This window comes from Penicillium cosmopolitanum (genome assembly GCF_028827165.1).
Source record: "Penicillium cosmopolitanum strain IBT 29677 chromosome Unknown utg000013l:1.0-859999.0:1.0-860633.0, whole genome shotgun sequence".
Lineage (NCBI taxonomy): Eukaryota > Fungi > Ascomycota > Eurotiomycetes > Eurotiales > Aspergillaceae > Penicillium > Penicillium cosmopolitanum.
Genome location: NW_026622683.1, coordinates 210040 through 226826, shown reverse-complemented (window position 1 = coordinate 226826; position 16787 = coordinate 210040). Strand labels below are relative to the sequence as shown.

The following is a 16787-nucleotide window of genomic DNA, read 5'->3' as shown; positions in this document are numbered from 1 at the left end:
GCAAAGTCATCAGAATAAAACTAATTTGAGTCGAAATATAAGAATCATGCGTGAATCTGGAAATTCAAGTTCAACAAGGGGGGGGACCGTTGGCGGTGGCGAGGAGAAAGTTGGCAATGGCTGAACCACCACCCCAGGAGCATCCAATTAATGCAGAAGGAGAATATATGCATTTGGGAAAGTGGTGTAATTCGTTCAGCATAAAAAGGGGTGGTGGAGTTTACAACTTGAAACAGGGTTTTTTCTTCCTTTTCTCTCTCTTCATTTGTCATAACCGCGATTGATCAGATCGAAACTGGCTGCTTTTCGGGAATGCGACCTCGACCTCGTGTTTTATGAACGTCGAAATTCAATTTTATCTTACTGGTGTCATTTTTAGCGTCCATGCAAGTATCATAACACTTGACATTGAAATTTGCTCTAAATGTACAGCGTGGCCCATGATAGGTGAGTAGACAAATATGTACGAGATGTTCGAATTTTCAACAGGCGAACAAGGAAATAACTATTAGCACGCTGGTACTTATTCTGCTGTGTAACTTTTGTTATATCACTGTAAAGCTACACTGACTCCCCCGGTTCAATATTGATGGGCGTGTGTACTGTATTGTAATAATCAGGGCGGTGAGTTGCTGCCAAGTACCGGTGGTTAATATTTCCTTGTCCACACACAATAAAATAGTATTTTTATCCTATTTTATCGGTCTAGTATTCAAAGCCTACATATGTACATTAGAGTGGACAGTACGGATTACTGGAGCTACTCAGTATCAACACCCTGCCGATCATCCCGGACCTTTCGCTATATAGATAGTACTAGCCCCGGAGTAGCATTCTTCATCACCATAGATACTCGCCATATAAAGATAAAGGGTTTCGCAAATAACCTTCTTTGACACTAACTCAATGCAGAGAGTACCCTCCAGCAATGGTGATGGTTTCCGAACGCAGAAGCCAACTAATGAACCCTCCTCAACATTTCGCCACATCGTGGTGCTTTACCTCCGCAATGACGTATGGGTCAGTGAGCTAAGGAAAAAGAGTCCAGGCCACTCGTACTGGGCCTCGAAGACTCGGGCTGAAAGACTTTTGAAGTTTGATGGGAACTCCCCCGCTCTTTAATTAATCCAACTCAACCTTTCGACTTACAATTGGGGCTTCACTGTCCATCGACGATAAATGTCTATGTCTCTGGATTTCAATCCAAATCTATCGGCACAAGAGCTAGTCAACATTTTACCGAATGGCGTTGCTATAATCACTCGCCAATACAAATTAATATCCGCCAGCCGCCGGTTCCAGGAGCTAATTCCATGCCCAAATACGAATTTTCGCGAGTGTTGGCTGCGGTCGATCCATTCGGACGATCAAGAACGAGCTGCCGTTAAGTTCCGTGACGCTACGAACGATAAAAGAAAAACGCTGCGTATCGAATATCGCACCTCTGGGAAAAATATCGTGTGGTGCGCATTAACTCTGGAGCCGTTAGAGAGTGCGGACCTTCAATGCTTTGGTTTGGGTGGGGATGGCGGCTTCGTTTGTACGGTCGCAGATAAGACATCAGAAAAGACAGCCGAGATTGTTCAGCGGGAGGCGGCGGAGGAAGCGCGGGAATCTAAGAAACAACAAGAGCGATTCATCGATATGATCAGTCATGAGATTCGAAATCCTCTCTCGGCGATCTTGCACTGTACCGAGGATATCATCGAGGCAATATACGATAAGAAGCCGAGTGAAGTCTCGACACCGGATATCGCCGAGGCTGCAGAGACAATCGGGATTTGCATTGCTCACCAGAAGAAGATTGTCAATGATGTTCTTACCTTTTCAAAACTCGACGCATCTATGCTCACGCTTTCACCAAGAAGCGCACAGCCGAAACAACATCTCACGAGCCCACTTGCGATCTTTCGACCCGAGACCCGCAAGCTCCATATTCATTTTGATTATAAAGCCGACGTGTCTTATGGCGACGTTGGTATTGATTGGGTAATGGCTGACCTTGATCGGATGGGCCAGGTCCTTGTTAATCTGCTCTCAAACGCAGTCAAATTTACCGCGGAATCTAAGAATAAGCGAACGATCCGAGTTTCAATAGGGGCGGCGATAGAGCGACCATCCTCATATCCGCCAAACGTGGTCTTCTTCGAGTCTGGAGATGAAGCATTAAGGGAGGATGCAACGAATACACCCGAATGGGGATCTGGGGAAGTGGCATACGTTATGGTAGCCATCAAGGACTCGGGGATTGGGATTAGCGATCAAGCCCAAAAAAAGCTTTTTGAGCGTTTCAATCAAGCAACTCCCAAAACCGAGAGTGTCTATGGTGGTTCTGGTCTTGGTCTCAATGTTTCCAGGAAATTGTGCCATCTACATGGTGGCGAAATCGGAGTCAGTTCCAAAGAAGGACAAGGAAGCACCTTTGGATTCTTTTTCAAAGTGCGCCGAAGTGTTAAACCAAGCGACAGCGCAGCTAATAGGCAGGAAGGGTCTAAAATTGATCAGTTGACATCTCAAATCCAAGCACTGGGCAACGAAATGAGTGGAGTCAATCAAACGACTACAGAGCCCGTGATATCAAAGGATCCAGCTGTGACAAGGACCAGAGAATCAGAGCCCGGCGCCATTGATGATGAAAGAACAGTTCATACAAGCCAGCTAGCTTCCCAAGTCACCAAGGAAAATCCGAGTGCTATTTATAACGAAAATCAAAGCACGAAATGCCATGTTCTCTTAATTGAGGATAATGCCATCAATAGGCGGATCCTTTCTCGAAAACTGAAGTCTAAAGGATTCCAGATTTCAGAGGCTGTCAATGGACAGGAAGGGGTCAATGCCGCCCGTGCCACCAAATTTGACTGCATATTAATGGATCAAGAGATGCCAGTGATGAATGGCTGTACGGCAGCTAGGGCAATTCGTGATGCGGAGAAGGGTGGCCCTCGACATGTTCCGATACTTGGGGTGACGGCGAATGCCAGGGCGGAGCAGGACAATGAACTGTTTGAAGCTGGCATGGATTATATCATCCATAAGCCTTACAGTATGAAGGATCTGATTGAGAAGATAAACCAATTCTCCAAGCAGTCCAAAGCATAGTCGGGCTTGGCATTTGCTCACATTCTGTATAACATATTCTGTATAATATCTAAGAACTGCTCTTCTTTTTTGACGAAGAGAATAAATCAAATATATCCGATGTCATAGCACTGCTTTTTTCATTCAACACATAATATAAATTCACATTCTCGGCCTGGGCCCGCAGACAGGACGTGGCAGTCCTGATTTCCGAGCTCTTTCGAGTTTATGGCTCCCTCTCCAGGGAATTCCAAGGTTTATTATATATTCAAGCCCTTTTTTAATCAGAATTCTGAATAGTTACTGGGATTACCTAGTGAATTTGAAGACAGGCTTTGGCCCCACTATTCGCAATGGCCTACTAGAATGTGGTCGCGCTTGGCTCCATTCAACTTGCTTGTACTGTATAGTTCGTTATCTACTACCGATTTATCTCTCTCAGCCCTGGAGCTCGTGTCGTCCCCTTCCTTTCTAGTAGTGCTCACCCCGTCGCCATTTTTGCTCTCGGATGAGAATTGAGTACGCCCTTGACTGGCCTAGTTGATAAGTGATTATCATTTAATTGAATGATTATATCACATTGAATATCACACATACATTTTATATTCAGCAAGAAATATACCTCTAGAGATACAGAAACCAATGTAATGATTGGAAGAAAACAAAGGGGCAAAAGTACGCATGAGTTCATTAGACGACGTTCACGATTTTGGCATCTGCACCCTTCATAACCTTATCGAGCGACCTAAAGTCGGAGACCCATATTAGCGTGTAGCTGGAAAAGAATATCACGGTTGAACTGACTCCGCTTTGTCTGTAGTCTCGATACCATTCAGAACGCTATCTTTCCGGGCCCGCTTGTAGGCATTGAACCACGGTCCTCGGAATAGTTCATCCATTTCCTCAACTGCCAGTCCGGCCATCTCAGGAACCATGAAAAAAACGTAGGCTAAGGCGAGGCAGTTGAAGGAGGCGAATAATAGGAAGGCACCCCATTGATCTGTCGAAGACAACAACGACGGAAGCCCAGCATTGACACCATAGAAGAAAAGCCAGTGGAACATTTGTGAAAAGGCGCTACCAAAAGATCGGATCCGGTTTGGCCACAGTTCACCACTGAAAAGGTAAGGGAGAATCAGGAGACCTAGGGGTAGACTGTGAGAGGGTGCCCAGAGGGAAAACGCTCAGACGGGATATGTCTTACCAACAGCGTATCCAAAGCCATGGAAGAAAACAGCAGCGATAGCACCTTGACTGGCGCCCACGGAAACGGGCCCCTGTTGCCGGAATTTGATAAAGATCGCGATGTAGAGATCAGTAATGATTTGGATAGTGATACCAAGGAATGCAGACCTCCGGCGCCCAATAGCATCGACAAAGAAGAATGAGGCAATTAGTGTGAAGAAAAACTTTGCGATGCTATACATGCCGCTCAAAAGGAGACTATGCGTCGTGCTGTTATTAGCCCCAATGAGTGTTAGAATAGGAACAAAGTAAGAGCTGATAGAGTTGGCGCCCGATAGCTGCGCCAGTGCAAAGGACATGATGGCTTGTATGAGACGACGGAGGTTCGATGGGACGCAGAAGGTCTCGCGAATAATTCCACGGATTCCCGGAGTGCCATTGTCTTCATTTCGCTCCCTAGCAATGCTCTCTTCGATGTCTCGTAGTTCGGTAGCAATACGAGGGTGATCGGCTGGCAGCCCACGTAGATCTGTGAGTGTCTGAATGGCCTTCTCGCGCTTGTCAGTAAGGAATAGCCAGCGGGGCGACTCGCTTATGAAGAAGCTAGCGATGATACACCCAAAGATAAAAATAGACGGCCCGAACCAGACAACCTGATATTGCATACGGCTAGGAGCAATTGTCTGATAGACGCCATAGACACACAAGACGGATACCCAGAGAGACAGCAACATAGCGACACTGAACCACGTCGCTAGGAGACCACGGATCTCTGTAGGTGCAATCTCGACGATCGAGTTGGTGCCTGTTACAGTGAGAGGGCCAATCCCAAGCCCACTAATGATACGCGCAGCGTAGAGGGCTCTGAGATTCGGAGAAAAGGTTGCCACCATCTGACCGGCTATCCAGATGAGCATGTAGAGTCGCAATGACCAGAGTCGACCAATTCGATCATTGACAAAGAATGAAAGGCCGGCACCTACGCCGCACCCGATGTAGACGAGCGACACCAAATTGGAGATCTCATGAGCATTTGCACCAGAGGTGATGCCGAAATGCTTTTGAAATCCGGGCAGCGATGCTACAACGGATGAAGAGCCCTGGTCCCATGCTGAAATGTATTCCTTGTTAGCAAATTCCTTTGTGCCACCCTTCAGAACCAGAACGGAAGCAATAGGAATATGAATCCTAGAATGGATCGGAGAGCTGGGGATAACTCACTGATAGGGATGCCGGCGCAAGCATATAGGGCCGCCGAGAGAAGAAGCCGCCGGTTGAATATAATCTCCCGGGGGTAGCCTTGATCTTGTGGGCATATTTGACAATAGTAAGCTTGGACAACACCCCGTTCAAACCCATCGTGGAGATATGCTCAAGGAGGCACCTAGATAATGGGTTCAGGGGCTACGTACTCGTGTACGGCAAGAATTGAGGGCGAAGGTCACTCGTTTTAACTGACATTGTTCCCCTCTTCCTGTTATCTCAAACGAGGACGAAAGACAAAGTCGTAGATTGCCACCCCAGCTTCCCCGGTCAAAGAGTGGAGTCGGCTAAACCCTATCTCCTCTTCTCGGGAGAAGCCGAGCATCCAACCCCCCCTCTCCGGCTTCTTCCTTCCCAAGGTTATCTTCTCTTCTTATCTGCTTATCTTTCTCAAGGGGAATAATCAGTCCTCTCAACAGGAGCTCATGTTGCCGCTTCATCTATCAAACCGATTTTTGATGTGTACTGGAGCAGATGATGGAACAGAAAGGCTCAGTTATCGTGGTCGGGGCGGGCATCTTTGGGCTCAGCACCGCGCTCCATCTCTCCCGACGCGGCTATTCGGTGACCGTTTTCGACAAACAACCTTACGATGAATCAAGATACTCGTATTTCAAAGGTGCAGATTCTGCCTCCGCGGATATCAACAAAATTGTTCGCTCGGCGTACGGACAGCAGACGGAGTATCAACAGTTATCTGGGGAGGCCATTGCGGCCTGGCACGAGTGGAACAACGAGCTTGCCAGTGGTCAAACATTACCTCCGGGGATGAGTAGAAAACACCGGGTTTTTGTCCCCAATGGAAACATGTCACTCTCTTCTGATGTTGAACTTCCTTCTTGGGAGCTTGCCTGCATCGATGGAATGGAAAAGGCTGGATACCACAACACTCAATTGGCGACAACCAACCCAGTTCATTGTGATCTGGCCGCCGATCGCGGGATATCATCTTATATGGACCCCTTCCGGCAAAAGGGCCGGGGAAAGCAGCCAGTCGGGGTGCTCGATACGACGGGTGGTATGGCCGTTGCCGATATAGCCTGCCGCTTCGCGTTACACAAGGCCCGTGAAGAGGGTGCAAGATTTGTCTTTGGCCCCCCAGGCTGGCTGTCTGCAGTCCCTGTGCTACAAGGGCTCGAAAGTGACTGGCATCATTACCCGTGATGGAAAGACACATAATGCACCCATGACGATTCTCGCCTGTGGTGCCTTGACCCCCGTCCTGCTACCGGAATTAGATGGACTCTGCGAAGCCACGGCGGGAAGCGTGGTAATGATCAAGATTCCGCCAAAGTCACAGCTATGGAGCCGACTGGCACCAGAAAACTTTCCGACTTTTACTTTCAATATGCGGGCAGGAAGCTCTGGAGGACTGTATGGGTTCCCGCGCAACGATGAGGGCTTCTTCAAGATAGGGTACCGCGGCACTAAATACACCAACCCTATACGCCATCAAGATGGAAAGGAGCGAAGTACACCCGTCACACGCTGGTCTCAGGCTGAACGCAACGGCTTGCCGGTAGGGAGTTGTTTTACGGACTTTCCAAGGCAAGCATTTCAGGTCATCCAGAGTTTCCTCGATGAATACCTGCCTGAGCTAAGAGAAGAGAGGATTCCGGTCGCCACGACGCGGATCTGCTGGTATACAGACACCTTTGACAATCATTTTTTGGTTGACCGTGTTCCAGGAAAAGACGGCTTAATGGTTGCTACTGGAGGTAGTGGCCACGCATTCAAGTACTTGCCTTGCATTGGTAACTGGGTGGTGGATATAATGGAAAATATCAAATTGGATCGCCCCGCCGTGAAAGCTTGGAAATGGCGATCCTCGGGCGAGGAAATGCCAATCAACCATCTCATGCAGGGCTCACAAGGGCCACGCGCATTCGGAAACATTGCATTGCACAAGGAGGTAGAACTCAAGCGGGCGACTGCCTCACGGCTGTGAAGAATTCTTTCTGTATCAATTCTTGTTCTCGAGTGCTCAATTTGTTTAAAATTTAGATAGAAAATGCTTTGCTATATCATATTTCAATTATTCCTTTTCGGATAAGCGACTAGATCAATGTTCATTGCCTTTATATTCTCCATACAGAAATTGAATGTAGGAATTTAATTTCTCTAGTAAATGGTTGCTAACTACCATGGAAAACAACCTCTATCCTCACCCAGCAACTATGTTCCTCATACTTTGGACTTGCTTACATTCACTGGTGAATTCGCCTTGCCCGTTGTCAATAAGGCCCGAATGTTCTCAAAGCACTCACGTTCAGCTTTCTGGAACGCAGAGTCGGTCAGACCCCCAAGATGCGGCTGAATGATAACCTGGTCGCTTTGTAGGAACCAAGTATTTGGCGAAGGCTCGTTCACGAAAACATCGAGACCAGCACGAGTGACCTTGCCGCTCTCAAGGGCGGCGATCAAGGCATTCTCATCCACAATTGGGCCCCGCGCAGTGTTGACGAAGAATACGCCATCCTTCATTGCAGCAAATTCGGCTTTTCCAATCAAACCGGTGGTTTGGTCATTGAGAGGACAGTTTATCGAAACAACGTCACTTGTAGCAAGTAACTCATGCAACGTCTGGCAGTATGTAGCACCATATTTTGTCTCCTCCACAGAAGGCAGTTGAGTTCGGTTGTAATACTTCACTTTCATATTGAAGCAAGCTGCCTTGGTAGCGAGGTACTAAACGCAAGAAATGCAAGAGTTAATACATAGACATTCAATCAATGCAAATGTGCGATAATTCACTTGCCTTTCCAATTGCTCCCATTCCAACAATACCTAAGGTCAGTCCAGACGGATCGCGAGCAGGGACGAGCGTGCCTCCGGTCGGGGCCCGCCAGGTGCCATTCCGGGCGCTCTTTTCTGCATTGGTAGTGTTCCGGAGCACGGCCAGAGTGAGAAACAGAGCCATGTCAGCCGTAGCCTCGGCCACTGCGTTGACGGTGTTACAAAACACAATGCCCTGCTCTGCCATCCAATTCACGTCGAACTCATTGTAACCCGCACTTGCGGAGGCGATGATCCTGCAGCCGGGGGCGAGAGCCTTCAACAACTCGGCGTCAAACGGCTCGTATGGTGGAGTTCCCATGCGAATAATAAATGCATCGATAGGTCCGTTTGCCGCAATATCTGCTGGGAGCATCGCCTGAGTCTCTGCCCGGTTCGTCGCAGACAGCACTGAATAGTTGAAGTCCTTTTGGAACTCCACCAGATACTCGGCACCTATGTACTTAGGCTCTCCCAGACATACGACTCTGGGCTTGGTATATGCAGGCATGTTTTCGCAAATTAAAAAACTGAATGAGTCTGCTTGAGAAAAATGTTGAAGTGGGATGTGTATCTAAAGCGAAACTTGGGCGGTGACAACTCTTCTTATCTCACTTTTGGGAGCTACTCCGCATCTCGGCTTCTCCCGAGATCATCGCCTGCCAGATATACTTACCAAACTCGTGGCCAGGCATAGCAGAGAGGGGGAGACAAATTCTGTCTTCATAAATTTGGCATTTTCTCTGGGTTTTCGCCGAGTTGTGCTCTTTCATAAATCGTCATGGCTGAGTCTCAACCACCGCTGGGCTTTATCGCGATCGACGTGGTCCTCCATCGTCCTCCAGGAGACCCATTCAACGAAGCAACCTGGCCATTCCCGATTATTCGCGAAAAGGCCAATGATTCCACAGAGTCACAGGTCGTTTCTGGTAGCAGCTACTCGAAGGACTTCATCGATCGTTTCGTCGATGCTGGCCAACGGCTAGCTGACCGCGGTGCGGTAGGAATCATTACTAGCTGTGGGTTTTTAGCGATGGCACAACCAGAGTAAGTGGAGCATCTAGCAAGACTAAGAGTGATCCAATTGAACACAGAAATATATAGACTTGCTGCACGCCTGCCAGTTCCAGTGGCCACATCGGCCCTTATACAAGTGCCTTCAATTCTATCTATCCTTCCCGCCGACCGAGGTGTTGGCATCATTACGTTCGACGCTGGCCGCTTGAGTAACACCCATCTTGAGCGACTGCAGCATCGACCCATCTCGTTGCTATATACGCGGAGCAACATCCGGAGGCCCACTCCAGAGACATATTCGGAGTGGTGAAGAATATGTACACTCCGAGCTAATGCATGAGCTGGTGGGAGTCGCACAAGGGCTTCTAATGGATCACCCCGATATCGGGGCTTTTTGTCTTGAATGTACGCAAATGCCGGCGTTTGCAGACGAAATAAGCAATGCAGTTCATCTACCAGTGTACGATGTTTACACCATGGGCTGCTGGTTCTATAGTTCACTTTGCCGTTACAGGCCGAAGCGATGGGGTTTGCCTACAAAGGATACGATTGAGACAAGAGAATGACCTTGTGAAATAAAGTGCAGCTAGTAAAGCCATCTCTCAATGAATACCATTTATTTAGCATTTCGAACCTGGATATCCTATCGCCTGTTGATTCATTAGACCTGTTTCCCTTTGTCGTTTCAACTCTTCATTTGAATAGAATTGACAATCTTCTGATTCGTAATCTTCAATATGTACGAGATGCGCCTGATCATCATTCGAAGGTGCTACTGCATGCCAACGTACCGCAGAATAAGGACTCATTCTTGCCATAAAACTAATTTTTTCTAAGAGCTAACCTGTCACTTGCTTGCTCACAGTAAGAAGTCACCACCGGATTCCTTCAGTATCAACTGATACTCCGGTGCAAATTGCATGTACATCACCTCCGAACTCCCCGTCCCTTTCTTGGTATATTCTGCCTCTTCTTCGCCAACAAAGGTTTTCTGTAGGTTTCCAGGACCGACGGCAGCTTCTACTAGCAGCTGATTGTGGCATGCCCGCTCGAGCGCGATGAAGAAAGCTGCAGCCTCCCCAACCGTCGATCCAGCTGTAAGAGAGCCATGGTTCTGCAGCAGCATGTTCTTTTTCGTCGGGCCTAATGCAAGTGCAATGCGCTTTCCCTCCTCAGAAGCGAAGACAACACCCCCAAATGAAGGATAGACACTCAAGTCGTTGTAGAACATGCAGCTATCTTGGTTGAGCATGTCGATTGGGCGCCCAAAAGTGCTCCAAGCCCGGGCATACGGACTGTGCGCGTGGCACACGGTATGTAAATCCGGCCGGGCTGCATGTATGGCGCTGTGAATCATAAATCCAGCTGCATTTACGGCCTTGTCGGCGCCACCAACCCTTTTTCCCTGATCGTTGACCTGGACCATGTCGGACACAGTCAACAGACCAAAGTGCACACCATAAGGATTGAGCCAGAATGTGTTTGAGTCAACGGGATCTATTGCCAACCAGGCCCTGATCAGTACCCTGGCTCGTATTTTCATTTTATTTGTTTGAGGTAGCGTCCTTGGTTATCTTACCTCGCACGCTGATATGCCCACTGCCCCCATCTGCAAAACCTAGTTTCGCGAACACGCGAAATGCCCCTGCCATCTGCTCCAACTGCCATCTGCGCCGTTCCAGAGCTGTTTCTGGCCAAGGAATATGGTGAAGACGTTTAATCCCACCAGCAGTATCTGCTGAGATGTTCAATGCCGGCCTTGTCTCCTTAGTAGTCTTTCCGGCCTCGATCTCCATGGTCGTTGTTGAACTCATGACGTTGTGACTTGACGTATTTTCACTTGTAGAAAATTTGGACTTTGGTGAAATTATCATCAAATTCTGTTCGATGTTTGTTTAAAGGAGGATATGTTCAATGTCAACGCCTCGGGAAGTAGCGAGGCTTACAAGTCACGACGGAAAGTTCCGACGACACAGCGACCGGAGCCGTAATGACACTATGATAGGGAATATCCCGATCGGCAAGTGCCTCTCAACGTGTAAGAGGCTCGAGGCAAAAGTCAGATGTGGCAAAGGGAAATCCCGATTGCTTCATCTTGCCATGGAAAAAAATAGATAGAACTGCTAATTTATCGAGCGTAGACTTAGCTTGAAGGGTAAGCTTCTTGGGTCTATCAGAACCAACAACCACAACACCATCTCCTCTAGTCAACGTACATTTATCGTCACTATGGAAGTTAACCTGGTATTTCCAGGGTATCAACCTCATTCGGGGGTTGAATACGGCTACGTCGATGTAGAGATACTGCGCACAAACTTTGCACTTGCCATGTCCAACATGTACAAAGCGGAGGTACCTCTCTACGATGATCTAGTCTCCATTGTTCAAAGTGTGAATGCATCTGTTCATGAAACACCGAGCGACAATATCAATCGTATCACCCTTGAACGTCATGGAGCCATTCGTCTTGGAACCTCCTATGAGCTTCGGACCGTTCGCCGAATCTTCACTCTATTAGGCATGCACCCGATCGGTTACTACGATCTTTCGGTCGCTGGTCTTCCAATGCATGCGACTTGTTTCCGACCCCGAGATACTCAATCTTTGGCCAAGAATCCATTTCGCGTGTTCACTACTCTGTTGCGTCCAGAGCTTTTGCACTCTACGGAAAGTCGTGACCTCGCGCTGAAACTTCTTGGACAGCGAAGAATCTTCAGCCAGCCCTTGCTTGACCTTTTGGATATTGCGGACGCTCAAAAAGGTCGTTTCACGTACCAACAAATGGATTCCTTTATTGATGAGGCCCTCGAATCATTTCGCTGGCAGCCCATGGCAGCTGCTACTTGGGATGAGTACAATACACTCAAAGCCGAGCATCCCATCTTAGCCGATATCGTCTGTTTTCAGACTGCCCATATCAACCATTTGACGCCTCGAACCCTTGACATAGACCTTTCCCATCTTGCTATGCAAGCACACGGCATGGAGGTGAAAGATATAATAGAGGGTCCTCCGAAACGCAAATGCCCCATTCTGTTGCGTCAAACAAGTTTCTTGGCTCTTCAAGAGCCTGTCAGCTACTACTGCTCCGGTACTGAGGCTGACAAATTTGTCGAAGGGTATCACAGGGCGCGGTTTGGCGAAATCGAAGAGCGTGGGGCAGCACTGACCCGTGCTGGCCGAAAGCTGTACGACGAGCTTTTCAGGCATGCTATGGAAACGAGTCATGCGATGGGACACAAGATGGATGACGCGCTGAAAGCAGTGTTTGTCCGATTCCCGGATACCTGGAATGAGCTTTACCAGCAGCGGCTGGTTTACTGTTTGTTCACGGTCACTGGCAAAGCAATTCCCCCCAATTTAGTAGGCCTTGAACGGATGCCGGATGATCTCGTCGACCAGTTGTTGTTAGCTGGCGTTCTCAGCGCAGCACCAATAACTTACGAGGATTTCCTTCCATTTTCCGCTGCTGGCATCTTCCAGTCCAATTTGGGTAACCCTTCATCAGCGATAGGCCACATAATACCCTTTCCCGACCAGCAAGGATTTGAAGGCTCACTGGGACGCTCCGCTCTAGACCCCGATGACTTGTATTCGAGTATGCAGCGCAAAAGCCTTGAAAGGTGTGCCCAGCAACTGGGCCTCGACGCCCTTAGTTTATCCAGCAATGGCGATTTATGAGCTTTATATTTTGTGGTCAAATTTTCAGGTTCATATTCTATGCTTTTTTTATGCGCCCTCGTTTCAATTGAATCAAGCACACATATCTAGACAATATCCATCAAACCGTCGAATAAATCCTACCTGGGTGAAATCAACGTATTGTGTCAATTCAGAGGATTGTAGCTCATTCAGCCATTCAGACTCGGCATCTTGATTCAGGATTCATATTCTCCGTTTGACGTCAATTGAAAGATCCTTGCAGTCTCCGATCACTTGATTACCGTATGCGGGTACTAGTATTATTTCAAGTTGCCAGTGGTCTCGCTTGCTTCAAGTTGAAGCTCTCTTCATCAGCTTGTCATGTTCTGCGAGTCCGAGTCGTGTATCCGTATATCAACTACTACAACAATATATATATTCCAATCCCGAAGCCAACTTGAAAATTTTATTCCAGGGCTTCGGTTCAAGTTTCTGTCAGCAAAAATCACCATCGGGGACTCGAAACTCTCTAAGGACAGATTCGACCATCCCACTGGCACGCGTCAAGTTAGGGGGCGTTAAAAATCCCTGGAACGCGAAGCCCAACACCGTGACTGGGACCTGGTACACCAAACACGTGATATTCATTCACGGCATGCATTGACCACTTAACTGACGAAATACTGTAGCTACCCCGGATAAAAAAGTGTACCTTGTGTTTATGGTCAATACACTCTAGCCTGACTTTATCGCGTCAAATTTCGGTAGATATAATTCTCTATCAGTGCCAGAGGCATTTGTAGCGCTAACGCCACTGCATCCCCCTCAAGTCACTTGACAGAACATCAAAGGGAAAGCGGGTCACTCCGGATTCATAAGCCTATTGGCTAGATAGGCAAAACTAACCTTTCGGCCATCGGGTCATTGGCCGACCACTGGCTTACGGTACGCCTCCGTTAGCCTGACCCAACGCGACCGCCTTCGAATTCCATCTCTCCACCAGCGACTGGAGAGGGGAAGAAACGAAGACTCAAAACGCATCAAGATATGAATTAATATGAGCACCCGGAGTAATAGAGACCGTGACCATTTGGCTAAGAAGCCCCGCACTGGTGAACGGACTTTACTAGCCTGCATACATTGCAAGCAGCGCAAGTTGAAGGTACTTTTCTTACCTTCCCTTGAACATACCCCCGCTGTCTCAACGTGGAGCCGACCTCGGCTTCTACACTACATAATGTGCATCTAAGGGTGTCGTTGCTTTGCTGAGAACTAATCTGTCAATTGTTTTGCAATTAAGTGCGACGCTCAAAGCCCACAATGCAAGAATTGCCTGCGAACTGAACGAGGTATGTGGACTCGTCGATAAATACAGTATTTTATGACTCACAGCAGTACAGTATGCCTCGTCGAAGATCCAGCAACCGGGCTACACAGACCGAGAGATTATATGCAGAAACTGGAAGCCAAAGTGACATACTTGGAGAATTTACTCCAGAAGCGCCAGCGAGAAGATTCTTGCGACCATCATGTCTCTCCCAGCACTGAAGCGAGAGATTCGTCTGTTGAAAATGGACACTCGCCGGCTGGAGAGTCAACGTCAAATCTAGACATGCTCAGCAGTGAAGTTGCAATGCTGTGCCTCAATGCTGCTGGTCGTGAGCCGCAGTTCTTCGGATCATCGTCTGCGGTTTCTTTCTCCCGTATCCTCGGTGCCAGCCTTGATCTACCGCTTCATGAACGTGGTTGGAGCGCCAAGTCACAGGAAGGAGATGAGGGTCAATATTCTGACAGGGGGTCCATGACTTCGCTCGAATTTCCACCGCCAGCGAAAGCGACTATGCTATCGCAAGCCTTCTTCAAAAGCATTCATCCCCAATATCCCTTTCTGCATCGCCCGACCCTCTTATCCATGGAGCAGGAATGCCTTCGTGCAAGTGCGCTTGGAGATCTCACAGCTGTAGATCCCGTATCATTATTCTTTGTGCTTATGGTTGGTACCTACCTTGGACTTGCAGCTGGTGATAACAAATGTGCTAATCTTATGTAGACCTATGCGATCGGATCTCTGGCTCTAGGGAAGCCTGAAACCGAGGCACAGGTATTATATCCACCCTGACTTCCAATCATTTTATGTTAACCCCTCCCAGGAATATTTTTCACCAGCATTTGAGCGCATCGGTCCTTTACTCCATATGGATGGGTTGTATTCAGTGCAAGCTCTTCTATGCTGTGCAGTATATTCTATAAGGTCCTACAATGGGGCCAACCTCTGGTTTGTCGCCCATGGCTAAAAGCACACATTTTTATAGCAATCCTGACTGGAACTACTGATAGGAAACTCTCTGGCATGGCGATTCGCCAATGTGTCGAACTCGGGTATCATCGTAGTACTGAGAGATACCGACCACATGCAGACGCACTGACGAAAGAACTATCCAAACGCTGTTTTTGGGTAGCATATGATTTGGACTGCGTTAGTTCGTTCATCTTGGGTCGACCGAAAGGTATTCCTGATAATGCTATTGATGCTGAGGTAAGCTACGCTTTCCACTGAATGAGTGCAATTTCATCATATCAGGGCTTATAAAAGGCGTGATTTTAGTTACCTGTGAATGTTGATGATGAAGATATCACACCTGGTGGTTTTATGGGCCCTCCACAGTCTTCGTCAACTGAATCTCGCACTTGTGTAACTGGCTTCATCCACGTTATCAAGTTGCGACAACTTTGGTCGAAGATCAGTGATAACCTCTATCCCAACACATTTCGATCATCGGGGCAAGAATATCTCCATCATATGGCCCTAGTTAAATCACTACGACAGGAAGTGGATGAATGGCGAGCAGGGTCGCCGACGCCAGATGAGCTTTGTACCTCGAATGGCTCGCCTCTTTCTGTCTTCGAATCTTCAAACTGGTTTCATATCGCTTACGATTACTCGATTCTTCTATTATATCGGGCGCAAATTACCTCACCCTTGGCTACTGGGGTACAGGATCCTGAAGTCTCGGCTTCCGCCGATGCTGCATTCCGGGACTGTGTCGACTCAGCTCGTGATATCTGCATACGATATCGCCGACTCTATCAGACCCGAGACCGCCGAATTCAATTCACCTGGGGCAGTCTTCATATATTGTTTCTCGCTGGTCTGACCTTCATCTATTGTCTCTGGCGATCAGAGCGACTCCGTCAATCTACGCCTCAACATATAGTTATCAGTACCTGCATGGCTTGTAACACTCTTCTGGTCATTATTGCAGAGCGCTGGAGCCAAGCCTCATCCTATCGGGATATATTTGAGTCTCTGTCGGAGCGCACGATTAATATGATGTCTGGAAATCAGTTCGCTGCACAGACGGGTGATGCCGCAGGCTCCTCGTCCTTGCAAGTGGCAGATCTACTTGAACCTACTGCATCCGATACTACGCTCAATCCGGGTATTAGCTTTGGTTGGATGTCCGGGGACCAGAATTATCCAGCCCCGATGAATTTGGATGCCCGTGGGCTTCAGGAATGGATCATGGATCTCGACTGTATGCCGTCAGCTGATGACCCACATTGGTTCACGCAGGATCTGTTAAATGGCATGAGTGATCCTCCTAATAACTTTGCATTTAACTTTCAATAAACATAAATGCCCACCGACGCGCCTCGCTGGGGTTGGCACTCTTTTTGGCATATCCATGACTGGTATTATGTACGTCACTCCTGTAGGTTTATTTGCGTAGAGGGACACAAACTCGAATTTCGACGTAAACATGCTTTTCAATGGAAGGCGGTTTCCCTTGGTACCCCATAGATGTACTCATTAATGATAGGTCCGG

General features: G+C 48.0%; 8 protein-coding genes across 8 annotated transcripts; 5 read left to right on the top strand and 3 right to left on the bottom strand.

Annotated features, from left to right (window-relative positions):
* Positions 1–1185: 1185 nt before the first annotated feature.
* N7509_014065 (PAS domain-containing hybrid sensor histidine kinase/response regulator) lies at positions 1186–3099 on the top strand (the record flags this gene model as incomplete). Its single annotated transcript, XM_056638702.1, has 1 exon — positions 1186–3099. The coding sequence occupies one exon, from the start codon at positions 1186–1188 to the stop codon at positions 3097–3099; it is 1914 nt and encodes a 637-aa protein (XP_056480691.1).
* Positions 3100–3866: 767 nt separating this feature from the next.
* On the bottom strand, positions 3867–5622 carry N7509_014064 (uncharacterized protein; the record flags this gene model as incomplete). The annotated part of the gene is made up of 3 exons (XM_056638701.1): positions 3867–4222; positions 4283–5414; positions 5485–5622. The coding sequence occupies 3 exons, from the start codon at positions 5620–5622 to the stop codon at positions 3867–3869; spliced, it is 1626 nt and encodes a 541-aa protein (XP_056480690.1).
* A 378-nt stretch (positions 5623–6000) lies between these two features.
* Positions 6001–7474, top strand: N7509_014063 (FAD-dependent oxidoreductase; the record flags this gene model as incomplete). Its single annotated transcript, XM_056638700.1, has 2 exons — positions 6001–6601; positions 6669–7474. 2 exons carry the CDS (start codon positions 6001–6003, stop codon positions 7472–7474), a joined length of 1407 nt encoding a protein of 468 aa, XP_056480689.1.
* A 236-nt stretch (positions 7475–7710) lies between these two features.
* N7509_014062 (D-mandelate dehydrogenase-like dehydrogenase) lies at positions 7711–8812 on the bottom strand (the record flags this gene model as incomplete). The annotated part of the gene is made up of 2 exons (XM_056638699.1): positions 7711–8214; positions 8285–8812. The coding sequence occupies 2 exons, from the start codon at positions 8810–8812 to the stop codon at positions 7711–7713; spliced, it is 1032 nt and encodes a 343-aa protein (XP_056480688.1).
* Positions 8813–9082: 270 nt separating this feature from the next.
* On the top strand, positions 9083–9628 carry N7509_014061 (uncharacterized protein; the record flags this gene model as incomplete). Its single annotated transcript, XM_056638698.1, has 2 exons — positions 9083–9348; positions 9406–9628. 2 exons carry the CDS (start codon positions 9083–9085, stop codon positions 9626–9628), a joined length of 489 nt encoding a protein of 162 aa, XP_056480687.1.
* A 549-nt stretch (positions 9629–10177) lies between these two features.
* On the bottom strand, positions 10178–11132 carry N7509_014060 (uncharacterized protein; the record flags this gene model as incomplete). The annotated part of the gene is made up of 2 exons (XM_056638697.1): positions 10178–10815; positions 10898–11132. The coding sequence occupies 2 exons, from the start codon at positions 11130–11132 to the stop codon at positions 10178–10180; spliced, it is 873 nt and encodes a 290-aa protein (XP_056480686.1).
* A 415-nt stretch (positions 11133–11547) lies between these two features.
* Positions 11548–12999, top strand: N7509_014059 (uncharacterized protein; the record flags this gene model as incomplete). The annotated part of the gene is made up of 1 exon (XM_056638696.1): positions 11548–12999. One exon carries the CDS (start codon positions 11548–11550, stop codon positions 12997–12999), a length of 1452 nt encoding a protein of 483 aa, XP_056480685.1.
* Positions 13000–14410: 1411 nt separating this feature from the next.
* N7509_014058 (fungal specific transcription factor domain-containing protein) lies at positions 14411–16591 on the top strand (the record flags this gene model as incomplete). Its single annotated transcript, XM_056638695.1, has 5 exons — positions 14411–14953; positions 15011–15061; positions 15111–15235; positions 15298–15496; positions 15566–16591. The coding sequence occupies 5 exons, from the start codon at positions 14411–14413 to the stop codon at positions 16589–16591; spliced, it is 1944 nt and encodes a 647-aa protein (XP_056480684.1).
* Between the last annotated feature and the right edge of the window lie 196 nt (positions 16592–16787).